This window comes from Oryza brachyantha, chromosome 6 (assembly GCF_000231095.2).
Source record: "Oryza brachyantha chromosome 6, ObraRS2, whole genome shotgun sequence".
In the NCBI taxonomy this organism is placed as follows: Eukaryota; Viridiplantae; Streptophyta; class Magnoliopsida; order Poales; family Poaceae; genus Oryza; species Oryza brachyantha.
Window position 1 is genome coordinate 20801588 of NC_023168.2, and position 14865 is coordinate 20816452.

The 14865-nt window shown below is 41.2% G+C and overlaps 1 protein-coding gene across 1 annotated transcript; it reads right to left on the minus strand.

Moving 5' to 3' along the window:
- Positions 1-7864: 7864 nt before the first annotated feature.
- LOC102706018 lies at positions 7865-11624 on the minus strand. The gene is made up of 5 exons (XM_006657245.3): positions 11126-11624; positions 10165-10393; positions 8882-9095; positions 8648-8799; positions 7865-8558 (listed from the first exon to the last, which is right to left on the minus strand). The coding sequence occupies exons 1-4, from the start codon at positions 11605-11607 to the stop codon at positions 8648-8650; spliced, it is 1077 nt and encodes a 358-aa protein (XP_006657308.3). The 5' UTR covers positions 11608-11624; the 3' UTR covers positions 7865-8558.
- Between the last annotated feature and the right edge of the window lie 3241 nt (positions 11625-14865).

Consider the following 14865-nt stretch of genomic DNA (forward strand, 5'->3'; position numbering starts at 1 on the left):
TTGCATAGACGCCAAATAAATGGGCCGGCCCATAAAGCACCCTGCCAACGCGTTAGACATGCCAAAACATGTGATTATTTGGTAAGACAACCTCTATATTTCTACCAAATTATGAAATAATCTTGCAAACATTATTGTTGACTACTATATATTTAAATTTTAGTGCATCAACTTCCCAGATTCCAATAAATAGCTAAATAGATGGCATAGATTTTTATTTATGCACCCAATAGTTACAATCATACACTCTAAAAATACATAAAGCTTAATTTAAAATGGTTTCATTAAAAAAATCCATAGCAACATTAATTATATATTTATGATTACAATCTTAACAAACCTAAATTGGTCCATTTATAATTACGCGCGGCAAAGGCTGCTCGACCTTTTCTAGTATATACTAAAAACCATGCAAAATAGATGTGCAAGGCAGCTTGGAACCCTATTTTGCTTATATGGCGCATGGTGGGCCCACATGTTAAAAGGAGTGCAGGCTGGGGGCAACATTTTCGGTGCAGCGGAGGTCGAGTGACGTGTTGTCGGAGAAAGAGCTAGAGAGTGTCGTGTCCAGCTCGACCAAGGCCCCGTTCGGATACGGGGATAGTTAACTTATAAGATGGCACGAAAAATGTTGTAAAAGATTAGTATATAATTAATTAATTATTAATTATTAAAAAAATATAAAGTAAATTAATATGATTTTTTAAAACAACTTTCCTACAGAATTTTTTTGTAGAAAATACACCGTTTAGCAGTTCAAGAAGCGTACACGTGGAAAACGAGGGAGGCTTAGTTAACTTACAGGCAACGCCGAACGCGGCCCAAGTCCAAGAAGCTCGCCACCGGGAAGATGGTGACGTTCGGGGCAGGGAATCCGAGGACTTCATCAATCGGGGGTGCCGACGCACTGCTGAGCATCCACGCGCACTCAGGACGGTGTCCGTGGGCGAGCGAGGAGGGCAGGGTGGTCGCCATCGATCAAGAAGCTCACGATCGATCGACAGTCCAGTCCCGCGACGACTTCGATCACGAGGTCCACATCCTGGGGAAGGCGAGGCATCCCAACCTCAACCTGCTACCTGCCGCTCAAGGGCTAGGACGGACGCTCCAGGCGTCGTCGCCGGAGTGAGAAGAGTGGTGGTGGGGGTGATGGTTTGGGTGGGGACGGTCGTGCTCCTCCCGCGGTGACACCCGCGACAACACCAGCTCCTGGTGCTCGCTGGTCATCCTTCAGCAACTCATGGTCAGGGCGCAGGAGTTTCAGCCCCAGTATTAGCCCTGCCAGATTTTTCAAAGGAATTCATAGTGGAAACTGATGCTAGTGAGATGGGCATAGGAGCTGTATTGACACAAGAAAAACACCTTGTAGCATATGTAAGCAAAGCTCTAGGTCCTAGAACCAGGGGTTTATCCACTTATGAGAAGGAGTGCTTGGCAATACTACTGGTTGTGGATCACTGGAGATCCTATCTCCAACATGGACAATTCACCATTCTGACTGATCACCATAGTCTGGTACATCTTTCAGACCAGAGACTCCACACACCACGGCAACAGGAGGCATTCACCAAGCTATTGGGTCTCCAGTATAAAATCTACTACAGAAAGGGATCCACCAATGCTGCAGATGATGCACTATCTCATAGAGATCATTCAGAAAGTGACAACCAAGAAGCCACTGGAACACTTTTAGCCATATCTGACGTTCTACCCCTGTGGCTAGAGGATGTAACAAAAGGGTATCAGACTGGTTCCCAAGCTTCCAAGTTGGTGGCAGTGCTAACCATTCATCCAAACAGCTCACCACCCTTTTCTCTTAGGAGCAACTCTCCGGTGCATTTTACTTATATTATTATACTACCAGTAGAAAAAGGGTATTTTTATATTTTATTAATTATTTGATTAGCAGTATTTTGTAATTTTATTTTTTTGCAATAAAGATCACAATAAAAAGGACGATATTACCCCTTCAAATTTCTACTACACCTAATATTGTTGGTAGTATAATTTAATCACAGTCGTTAGATAAAAATAGATCAATGGTATGGATTAAATTGTACTAACAGTAAAATGCACCGGAGTCCGCCACTTCTCTTAGTAATGGTCTTCTCAAATACAAGGACAAGATCTGGATTGGTTCCAATCCCGTATTACAAGATACTATCATTACTGAAATGCATCATAATCTATTAGGGGGACACTCAAGGCTTCCTGTCACTTATAAAAGGATCAAAGCTCTTTTCGCATGGCTGAGGATGAAGCAAACAATCAAGAACAAACTCCAAGAATGCCAAGTTTGCATACAAGGCAAGCCTGATAGATCCAGATATCATGGTTTGCTACAACCTTTACCAATTCCAGAGGGTACTTGGCAGGTGATTTCCATGGACTTTACCGAAGGGCTTCCAACTTCTGGCCATTTCAATTGCGTAATGGTGGTGGTTGATAAATTTTCTAAATATGCCCACTTCATACCTCTTTCCCATCCATACATAGACCGCTAGTAAGGTAGCTGGGGAATTTTATGAAGCACATATCCAAACTTCATGGATTACCAAAGATTATCATTTCTGATCGAGATAAAGTTTTCACCAGTCAATTTTGGGAGCACTTATTTTCAGCTGCTGGTACCAAACTGCATCTGAGCTCATCTTACCAAACGTGACAACCAATGTTTGGAAATTTTCTTACGATGTTTTGTTCATGCAACTCCTTCCAAATGGTCAGCTTGGCTATACCTTGCAGAATTCTGGTACAGCTGTTCCTATCATTCTGCCCTGAACAAATCACCATTTGAAGTTCTATATGGGCATACACGTACTCACTTTGGTATCAGTTCTGTTGATTGTGCTGTACTAGATTTAACCACATGGCTCCAAGAAAGGAAATTCATGCAGGGTTTACTCCAGCAACATCATAATCGGGCTCAGCAGCAGATGAAAGCTTATGCTGACAAGAATCGCAGTTTTAGAGAGTTTGCTGTTGGAGACTAGGTTTATCTCAAACTTCAGCCCTATATTCAGACATCAGTTGCAAAATGTGCAAATCACAAGCTGGTCTTCAAATATTTTTGTCCCTATCAAGTCATTGGTAAAGTGGGTTCAGTGGCCTACCTGTTAGATCTTCCTTCTTTATCCATTAATTCATCCTGTCATACATGTGTCTCAGCTCGAGGTTTCCATCCTTCTGTCCAAAGCCAGCTACCTCAAGCAGCAGGACACCTCCAATCTCCACAACATATACTTGATCAATGACTAACAAAGAAAGGTAACCACCCTGTTACGCAATTGTTAATGCAATGGACAGGTTGCCCAGCGGAGGATGCCGGCCACCTGGGAGGACATGAGGGATTTTCAAGCCAGATTTCTGTATGCATTGGCTTGGGGACAAGCAAGCCAATTTTCAAGGAGAGGGGAAGAATCATCAAGCTGAAGCGGGAGCAAGGAAGCAACAAGGACCAGAATGATACCGAGCTACGTGTGCATGCGTGCGTACCAATATAAAGAAGGAACTAGCTTGGCAGAGGGCGGCGGTCTTGTCGGGCCTGAGAATTCTGTATCGTCTTCTTACGATCGCCTCTCCCAAGTTCTCACGATCGATCGCTAACAAACCCCATGAGCTGCATGATGGCCCCCTCCCTCAACGCCTCAATTTGATCCGGGAGGGAAAGGGGGCAGGAATGGTTGGTCGGTTATGCCGAAGAAAAGAGGGAAAGTGATGGAGAGAGGAAAGGGGTAGATTTAGTACCAATCTCTTATTCTTTTAAGGAAAGTCTCAGGCCCGTGAGTTGCAACGGGAAAAACCTCCATAATACTCTCGTACCCCACTCGCAAAAATCCATCCATGTTAATAAATAGGTCGTTGAAACATAATGCACCATATATACAATATGACTTACCATGTAAAAGGTTAGGTTCATAGATATAATATATATATTAGAAACTGTTAAGAAAATTTGACCCAAAAAGTTCGGTACTGGTCATGAATTAAAATCAGCGAGAGGTTTCATATATGGAAAGAAACCATAGAAATATTCAACGATTTTGTAGAACAAAAATCAAAAAAAAAAAGTTGCACGCCCTAATAAAGACTCATATTGGGTTGCATGCGTAGGATAGGGTTGTGAAAATTAGAGCTCCATCGTTCTAATATATTTATGTACTTAATCAGTTCATCACGAACGTACAGTGGAAATCAACCACCATAACTAAAAATATTAGCACAATTAAAATTAGTAAATTAAGATTGGGAGCAACAAAAGAACACACACATACGGTGATGCTAGATAAGCATCAAAGAATACACATCAAGATAGATGTAGACATGACCGAAATGACTGAACAAAATTCGGTCCTTCAGTATCTAAGACCGAATTGATGACTGAATTTCAGAGTCTCGGTCCCAGTATTATCGGTTCGGCTTTTTTCTGCTCACACCTACTCAAGAGATAACATTCAATACTAAGGCGAGCTTAAGCGGTGTTCTATTTATAGCATAGGCTGACAAAATTCTCTGCAGATGGCCATGAATGTTGCTCCTAGTGACATAGCAACCAACTAAAATAAAAAGGTTAAAACAACACATTCTGCTGGGCCCTAATTAGAAACTTATAACCTGATTTGGAAAAAGAAATTGCAAAATGAACAGAATAAAATAATACCTCATAAATGTTACCTTGAGTTGCCTACAATTATAGTTTGATGATGTTAGATAATTCAATTCAATCATAAACAATAGATTACGAATTTAAACCCTAATCAGCACATGATCACCGATTAATTCAAATGCGGAAAACTAAATAAACCTGCAGATGAAGCCATCTGATTCCCTTCTTTTCTTTTCTTCAATTCCGTCTTCTTTCCTTCGTCTCCAGCAAGATTAGGTCGCCGGTGATCTGATTTGAATCTCCGACCCTTCCAGCGCTTCTCTGATCGGGAGAGCTTGATTTCGAATTTCTGGTTTAGACAATAAGCGACACAAGCGTCCCCGTGGGCTCCTCTTCTTTTATATAGCACTGGTGGGCCTCGGGGGCTTTTCTTAATCCGATTCTGACCCGTAACCACCGATCGCAGTTACGGCCCATAAGGGTTACGAATTTCAGAGTTAGAGATGGATTACGGATAGGATTACGGTGGTTATATCCTTTCCTAAATATCGATAAATCAATCAACAGATGATCCTACAGATACGACATGAGGCTGTTGATCAGTCATAAACTTTAAAACTCGCTGCTGCTCGGCAACACCTTGAGATCTAACACTGATAGAACCCGCATCAACCAATTCTCCAGATGCGTTTAACACTACAAAAGTGGTTGCTGGCTTCCCAGGACCCACTCGCTCGCTCCCAACCCTGCCTGTTATGCTCTAAATGATGCTACTGTATGTATACACAAGCTGATTCAGAACTCTCTTGGGACCATATTAAACTAATCTCGATCAGAGTTCTTCCTCACATAGCTTACTAAACTAAACCAAATAAAATAAAATAAAATAAGGAAAAGAGAAAAAAAAACATAAGAAAGAACAGAACAGAGGAGAAAGAAAACGGGAGGAGGCAGCCGCAACAGTCACGACCAGGAACACGCGGTGGAGCGGGCTGAATAACTCCCAAGCCACCGCCTCATCCGAAGGGAGCCCCGGCACAGCCGAGGCGGCCCTGTAGCGAGACCCACGCAGGCTCGCCGGCTCGGCTTGGCGCACAGGTGGCTGAGAAGGCCGAGGCGACGGTCGGGGAGTGGTGCGGTGTGAGACGACCGGAGGGGAGGGGAGCTCGTGACGGCGGCGGGTGGGGAGTGGGTTAGTGCGAGGCAACGGGCGGGGAGGGCTGCGGTGCGTGAGCTGTTGGAGGCCCACGCGCGCCCTAGGCAGCGACGGACGAAAATTTCAGGCAGGATCGTTACCGCTTTTTATAATAGTATAGATATAGATATACTATACTAGATGGATATGGATATGGATAGATACCCCGCATGTTGTTGCGAGACAACCGTGGGATAATATAATATATATATATATATATATGAATTCTAATAAGAAAAATTCTTACCTACTATATGATTTTTTTCATATGTTTATATATTTTTGTGCCTTTATCAATTATCCATAGGTTATAAATGGTTAGGATGTATGGTGTGTCTTTTGAGAGAAGAAATGCAATTTACACTCTTGATGAATTATCCAAAGGCTAAAAACAATAAAAATAATGTGAAGAGATGCAATTTACACCCTTAATGTACCATCCTAAGGCTAAAAATAATTAAGATGATATGGTTTAATTTATACCCTTGATGTACCATCTTAAGGCTAAAAATAATTAAGATGATGTGGCCTAATTTATACACTTGATGTATCATTCTAAGGCTAAAAACAATTGAGATAACGTGGCATCATGAGGGAAGAGAGAATACCATTAAGTAGGGATTTGGACTTCTATAAAATAGAAAAATATGATGACTGAAATATAAAATGCATAGGGGCTAACATGAAAATATAGTAAGACCGGTTAAAGCCACGTGCACTGTGAAACATTTTTTTTATGAGTTGTTGCATCCTAATTGGAGGATGAGTATCTTTGTTGGGGATTAGCTTTCCTGATCCAACATGGCCCATCCGTCGGTAACCGAATCAGTCAAAATTTCAGTAAAAAGCAGAACGCGCTGAGTGGGGCGCCAAATAGTTTCGCGACAGATCGTTTGACCATTCGTCCATTTGCAATTTGCATCCTTGGGCCACCCTGTAAAAAAATTAAATTTAAACAACTTTTGGCTGAAATTTGAACTATTTTACAGAATTAAACTTGTCCCAAATTGCAAACATCTAATTGTTGAACTTGATTATTAGTTCATTAGAGTACATTAGTATATGAACAAACAATGCCATTAACATAAATACATAAATATCAGGTAAACATAGCGTGTAGCCAAAGATGGATGTAATCAGATGCATCTTGTGAGTACATTCACACACAGGATATCATGTCTTCAACCTCAACACGCCTGCCCCAGTCAAAAGATGTGTATAGTTGCATTTTTAAATCATTTGCTAACATTCATTAATATTGCGCTCCATGGAAATCCTTGGTCTTAGTAGGCCTTGCTCACCTCTAGACTGGATGATCAGGAGACATGAAGCCGACGAAATCGTCTGGTGGATGGAATATTCCTGTGCAGAAAGCGCAGTTATCTGTCTTACCTGCATTCAGAATCTTCTTCAAACATGAGGAAGCAAGTAATATTGCACGCATTATTACCCCACTTTAGTAGGCATGAGTTGATTTAAACATCAATATTTTAAAGTTTAAGTAAACAATCTTAAATTAAAATATTATTGAACCTCGATAATTGTGTTGGTTTTAATAAAATTCAGCTCAAAATATAACTGTACGGAGAGTAAGAAAAATATATCAATAAGGAGTAAAGTGAACTATTTTCAATAGTTTATAGAGTAAAATGAGCCAAAAGTAATTTACGATTTAATTGATACCATGAATAGTAATATGGATATTTTCTAACTAAATTTGAAGATACACGGAACTGCCCCTCCATGTGTTATACATACTAGTGGCCTGGGCACAACTAATCTATAGCGTAGAGCCGATGAAAGTCTAGTTCGTGTGTGGTCTTAAAAAATTCGTCTATGATTTTCTCTCTAGCTGTGTAATTAGTTAGATGATTTGATGTGATATTTTTGAAAAAAGAATTCTGTGAACCAAACAGGCCCTATTTTAGGAGGATATACATTTGCTCTGTCCGTATATTCGTTATGTACAGACTCCAAAACTGATTGAACAAGGTCACGATCCTCCTTTCTACAGCGGAAAATCACAACTGACTTTTTGAAACGCAGCAAGCTCTGGTCAGGAACTTTATCAGCTTAATACTCAAGCATTAGTAATAATGTACGGACACACATATTGCAAATAGAGGTTTCCAAAACATAGCTAGATTCAAGCCAATCTGTTCATAGTATGAACAGGGATAGATGTCTAACTGGTACTCAATTAGAGAAACCAATATATACGTACATGTACTCTCTGTTGATAACTAACGGGGTGACAGCAGTAACTAACGGGGCACTGTTCTAGGAACAGGAAAAACGCTGACGTGGACACGCCCAGCCCGCCACCCTTTAAGTATTCTAATATTACCTGGGTATTTACAACTCATTGCAGATGGTTACTCTATCAGGTTCATTCTATCTTTAAAGAAAATGGCTGGCTGACTGGTCCAACTTCCTTTCTTGGCTTTGAAATTGACATCATAATAGGCCTTCTGATCTGATCCTGTTTGTCGTACTCATGATGATCAAAATTGTGGCTATCTAGTGCTAGTGCTAGTTAACACTAAAATTTAGTAAATTTTCTTAGTGAATTTAGATAAGGAATGACACAATGAGCCGAAGGAAATTTTATTGGAGTACATTAATACACTGATGGAGGACTGTCAAGTCTACCTAACTAACAAACAAATAAAACATGTCGGCAGAGGTGGCTGTAATCAGATTCATCATCCTGGAACGCACGATTATCGGCCTTCAACCTCTCAAGTTTTCACACTCCTGCATACAGGGATACTTTGAGCAACAATATTCAAATTATATGCTTACTAATTAAAAGATACGGTATAATTGCATTTTTATATCATTACCTAATCTTCATAGTAATATGACATGGCAACAAAATGGCCTGCCTTATACCGTGCTCCATCAGGATGCTTGATCACATCAGTACAGGCATAGCAATGATTCATGTCCGTATCTCCAGTCCCAAAAGAGTTTTGAGCCAGATGACGATGGCCAGCTATGAAACTAATGGTTAGATACCATCTGAGTAATTTATCAATTAGAAGATCTAACAGGTAAGAATAAAACAATATACTTACCTAGTTGCTTCTTCTCGTCAAGCAAATGAAACGAAGTGAGAGCCATCGCATTGGGACGATCTCCAACAAGTTGCAGCTCTGCAAATGCAAGTACCTTTGGGCCATTTTTTTGTGGGCCATTTTTAGCTACGACAGATAAATTGACATGGGCATATATTTTAGTGCCCTCAAAAATTCCATTTGACTTGATGGCCTCCACCAGAGAGTATTTAACCTGAACATTGTAAGAAATGAGAATAATCTCATATACTAATATCATATTGAAAAAAAAAATTAGCAGAAACAATAGACAATTGGAAAAAATCAGAAAATATTAGTTGGTATATGCGAAAGTGCAACCTTAATAGAACTTATTGCATTTCTTCTCTATGCACTCTGCTATGTTCCCCCTCCTCTATGCCGGACCCATTCTAAGTCCTAGGACAAGTGGGGGAGTTGAGGCAGTGTTTAGCATGAGGAGAGGATCCCCTAGCAGATGCCATCCGTCCAATATGAAGACTCTATGCGCTAGCCTAGCAGCTATTGAGCTTTGTGGGCTATCAGGTACGCTGGTCTCGTGGGTTGTTCTTCGTTATGATGGCAACTTTTTAGAGTCCCTCTCTAACCGCTACTCCCCTGTCCTTAAAGAAAGGCAACCTTTCGGTTTCTGTGTCGAGTATTTGAACATCCGTCTTATTTAAAAAAATTTCGAGTAATTTTTAAAAATTTCTAATAAAAACAAAAATATTAATTGTAATTTTTTTAATAAGACGAAAGTCAAATATTATATGTAAAAACTGAAAAATTGATTTGTTGTGGGACGGAGAGGGTATTACCCATTTGGGTCATAAGGAGTTTCCTCGCCTTAAACCTAGGCTATTTTGATATAAGGTGGGGCTGATTAGCTTTACCAACTTAACAATCATGCCTAAAACTAAGAATAAACTCCTAAAACTCTGAAAATTTATTAAATATTTAATGTTCTCTAATAGAAAATCCATTCCTCTACAGGAAAGGACTGATTCCACCTATACGCCACTATTCAATTAATTAAACCTTTGTGATAAAAACCTTTTGTCAAGATAAGCTATTAATAATGAGTTTATAACAGCAAATGCTTGCTCAACACCGTAGTTTATTGCAACCTTTGTTTTCTTGTAAACGACGCTAGTTAGTTCATTACCAACATCATTTACAAAAGAATGGAGGGAGTACTTTATTTGATATTATTTTCATTTTAAAATTCATTTAAAATGCATAAATCATAAACTTATTGAAATGAAGAAAAGAAGAAAAGTAATAACCTTATTGTTCTTGTTGCTGTTGTAACGCCTCAGAGCCAATTCAGCAAAACGTTTCGTTTGCTCTTGATACATTTCTTGACGCTTTGCTGGATCATCCTCCAAGTCCTCACTTTCATGGCAATTATTTTCCATCGCATCCATGAAATCATTGACCAATGACTTGTATGAAGGATCCAGTTCCACATTTGAATTAGGCAAGTCATTGATCTCATATGAAGCATAAAATTTCCTATTTCAAGAATTTGTGTCAGTATAAACCTAAAAAGTGATTGACAAACGCAATAAAAGTAGCATACATAAAACACTTTTTAGGATGTCCTACTGCAAATGGTGGTGAAAAAAAGGAAATTGAATTCTACTACTATTTCAATCTAGTAATCTATTATATGAATATCCATTCTTTCTATGTAGTTGACACCCACTAAGGGGAATTAACTCCTATAGAGTGATATATGTGCAAAGCCACCTCATTAACAAGTTTTTATCACTGGATTGCACTAGTAGAAAGAGTGCTTATACATTGAAATCAATCACTGATTAGTCAACCCCCCTCCCCCTCCTAACAACATGCCATATATTCATCCAACCTAATCAGTCTTCGTACGGCTATGATTTTTTCATTAATTCTCTAACTAATTTAGTTTATATGCTTTGCATATAACCGAGCTAAGTTTATTAGCATGGGACTATGGATGTGACGAATGTTAACCTTCTTCCTTTACAATGACCAAGCTCAATCACCTAAAAATGAATCACTACATCGATCCCTCATAGAGAAGTTCCACAACAACACGTGGGGGTTCTCACTATTATTCGAAAGACTCGCCGGATTCTTTTATTTAAGAATTGAAATTTTAGTTTTATTTAAAACCATTCTCATTTCTTCAGTGTCCTATGTCGAAATTTGTCAAGTTAGAAACGCATAGGAGTTTAATTAAACCTAAAAAAGGATGTTACCTACATTGGGCTATCAAATCTTTGAAGAGGGCTCTCGCAGCAAGACTTGTCGGGTGACGGCTGCAGCGGCGGGGACTCCTTGGGGTCATCTTCCGACCGGCGAGACCGCTTGGGTGACGGCTGCAGCGGCGGGGGCGAGCGGAAGTGGGGCCTGCCGCCAATCTCGTCACGGGCACGGCGGCGGTGCATGCGACCGTATCGGGCAGCTGAGGCGTCAGCGCCGGCCCGCGTACGAGGGATTGCCGAGAGATCGAGAACGGGGGTCGCCGAGACGTCGCCAGGGGACGATCCACCAACGGTGCGGGTGGGGGTGGAAGATCCTGCGCTGTGATCCGATTGGAACCCCAGCACCCAGTATTCAGTGTAATCGCCGGGTGAGGGCCGCAGCCAGTAATCACGGAGAGGGTAGATGCCGTGTGGCGGCGGCGGCATCACGTGATGCTGATGGTTGCCGGCGGCGGCGGGTGGGGTGCTGGGGACGAACATGGCGACCGGATTTGGGAATCGCGAGGTCGGCGACCGAGGGGAACGCTCCTCTCGTATATATAGCAGGGCCCCATCTCCTTCTCCTATATGGGTTCGGAATGGGCCTTAAACAGGCCCATCGCCCAAGCCCAATAAATGCTATACTTCCTCCGAATTTTTTGAATTTTGAATTTTATTTATTAAATAATTTACAAATTTAATTTTATATTTTAAAAAATCACAAAACTAACCTCCTGCCGCCCTCTAGGAGGGCGAAAAGGTGACGTGGCAAACGTCCAAACCCAAACCCTAACCGTAAATGCATGCGGGCGCATGCCGGTGGGGGAAGGGGGAGGAGCGGGCACGCCTTACCTTGGAGAGGGTCGGGAGGGAGAGGAGCTTGGAGAAGGCGAAGAGCGCCGGGTGGGATGTTGCCTCGAGCACAATCATTGCCAGCTAAGGCGCCGACGAGGAGAGCGCGGCCGCTTGCACCGAGAACTGCTCGATCAGCTCCGCCAGCCGCCACTCCATGTCCATCGCCATCGCCGCCGGCGGGGAAGGAGCGGTGGGCGGTTGGGAGGCGGCTGGGGCACGCGACGGGGGAGAAGTGATGGCAGCGGGAAAGGGAGCGGCCGGGGGGTGATCCGACCGACAATAGCAGACCCACATGTTAGCTAGAGACGATTAACAATGGTGGCCCATATGTCAGCGAGTGAAGATGGTGGCGGTGGCTTTTCTGCCGCCGGCCACCACCACTAGTGATCTTTACAGGAGTCAAGATATGCAAATACTAAGGCCACCTCCAACAATAAAGATAGCATACTATCTTGAAGCATTTAAAAAAATAATTTTTCTAATGATCTAGCTCTTAACAAATAACTCATAGTATATATGACCCTACAAGTTATTTTCACTTGACATTAAAATATATGTAAGAGACTATCTTTTGATTAAGAGATAATTTTTATCTCTCTTCTATTAAAAAATTTAAAAAATTGTACAGTACATCTTATAAATAGCTTATAGATATTCATTGTAAGTGGCCTAATTGGCCTAATGAGACGCTCGTTCTTGGCCGGATAGGGGCGAGCCCGATCGCTCGAAGATCGCTCTTCAGCGCCAGAGCATGAACGCTTGCCCAGGCACGGCACGAAGGCTATGGTCGCCGGCCGGCTTCGTCTTCGCCTGGAAGCATCGAGGCGAAGAAGAAAGCGAAGCAATTAATTAGGCCTCGAAGAAGCCGGGTATCTCGAAGACAAAGACGAGGGCGCCACGAGGCCAGGCGTCGACCCTGGCGATGGTCGCCGACGGCGCAGGAGGCCATGGAGACACCGACAGGCCGCCGGAGCGGAACAGCCGCGCGGCCTCGAAGCGGTCGCCGCACAGCAGTACAGCACGAAGAGAGAGGCTCACCGGGGAGCAGCTGCATTCGTCTCCCTCTCCATCCGGTCCTCCCAACCTTCTGCGCCGGCCGCCCTCCTCCTCCCTCCCTCCCTCGATGCACGCCATCGCGATCAGCTAGCAATGCTGCTCGAACTAGCTAAACACGAGTGATCAGTGATCACACTCATCACGTACTCAAACCAACGACAACCGTAGAAAGCATGCATGAGGACGAAGAAGCTGCATGCAGATGCAGGAAGGTACGAAAGGGCACGTCCGTACGGCACATACATATATAAGGTTATTATAAATATATCTTTTTTTATTTTTTTTATTCCTTTCCTTTTTTTTCCAGCATCTATCTTTTTTTCCAGCCGACACATTTGTTTTTTTTTCATTTTTTCCTTTCTTTTTTCCAGCATCTTTCTTTTTTTCTTTTTTTTTCTTTCCTTTTTTTTCCTTTCCTTTTTTTCCCAGCCGAGGCATCTATCTTTTTTTCTTTTTTTTCCTTTCCTGCTACAGTATGTTTCTGAAGAAAAATTGTTGTAGCGGACGACACATCCCTTTTTTCTATTCATTTATTTTAGCTACAGTATGATTTTAAAGAAAAATTGTTGTAGCAGACGACACATCTGTTTCAATAATTTCAAAATATTATGTTGAAGACATAGTTTCAAAAAATTTTGTCCAAATTTTGGAAGTTTTCATCCCAGGGATACTTTAGTCATTAGAAAATAATTGTAATCCATCTATTAAAAATATTAGAGGTATTTTATTTCGTTAGGCTAAAAGTTTAACCAAATATTACCATGTTAGGACATATATTTATGACACAAAATTAATATTATAATATCCGTATACAAAATTATTTTCTTGTGGTTATATTTTTGTATCGTATAAGTGATATATCAATAGAGTAATATTCGAAATTCAGTCCACCATTCTAGAAAATGGCGGGTGGGGGGCTGTCGACGAATCGTCGAACGCGTAACCTCGCCACCGACGAACCGACTTGAAGTTGAGTTCATTTAGAGCATCTCTAAGAGAATGGTCATCTCACTTGCCATACTTAAATTTAGTAATTTTGCACAAAAAAATGTCCTCCAAGAAAGTAGCTATTTGACTTGCCATACCATTTGAGTGGCTAAACTTGAGTCATTAATAGCCAAATCTAGCAACTCATTCCCCCACTAGCAATACTGCTATCCATGGGTCTCACGTGGGTGGGACCCTCTTGTCATCCTCCCCTTGTCAGAATTTAGAGAGTGGGGATGGATAGTCTCTTGGAGATGCTCTAAGAATTTGAATTGCTAAAACTAAAATAAATGGCTAAATTTTGATTTGGAAAGTCAAAATTTAGCCATTCTCTTGTAGATGCTCTAAGTCGTCATCTTCCACTTTGCTGCCTCTGTCTCTCGCTTATCTTCCAACTCGTTGCCGTCTTTAGCACATGTATGTTTGATATATGAGTTGAATTGAATTAAGTTGCAATTAGACCTATTTTGGTAAAATTATTTTAACTAACGAAATCAAATAATGTATGAATGAAAATATTATGACACCGTAGTTTTAGCATGGGTATATTGCTAGTTTACGTGGTACACAAATCAATCTCGCATTATGCGAAGCCACATAAAATCATATCGCAATTTCTTGATAGCTCTTACTTCCAGTCTCTAGTATACACTACTCTGACTCTAGATTATCACCGTCTAGATATACAATTCTGATCTTTATCAGTCTAAAAGCCTTCCAAATCACTTCAATCACCTATTCAGCTATTCTCTATCTAGCTCTAACTTTTGTTGTTATTTTATTGTTTATTTATAGCTTTTAGTTTTACAGTTTATATTATCGTTTGTTCTTGTGAGTGCGCGCAAGACCGTATGGAAGAAA

Bases quoted from the DNA above. Each gene is read 5' to 3' on its own strand.
- LOC102706018 (XM_006657245.3), bottom strand. From the start codon at position 11,607: ATGTTCGTCCCCAGCACCCCACCCGCCGCCGCCGGCAACCATCAGCAT. The intron at 9,096-10,164 runs GTTATTACTTTT...TACAATGTTCAG, and splicing joins ACAGCAACAAGAACAATAAG to GTTAAATACTCTCTGGTGGA. The intron at 8,800-8,881 runs GTAAGTATATTG...TTAGTTTCATAG, and splicing joins TGACGAGAAGAAGCAACTAG to CTGGCCATCGTCATCTGGCT.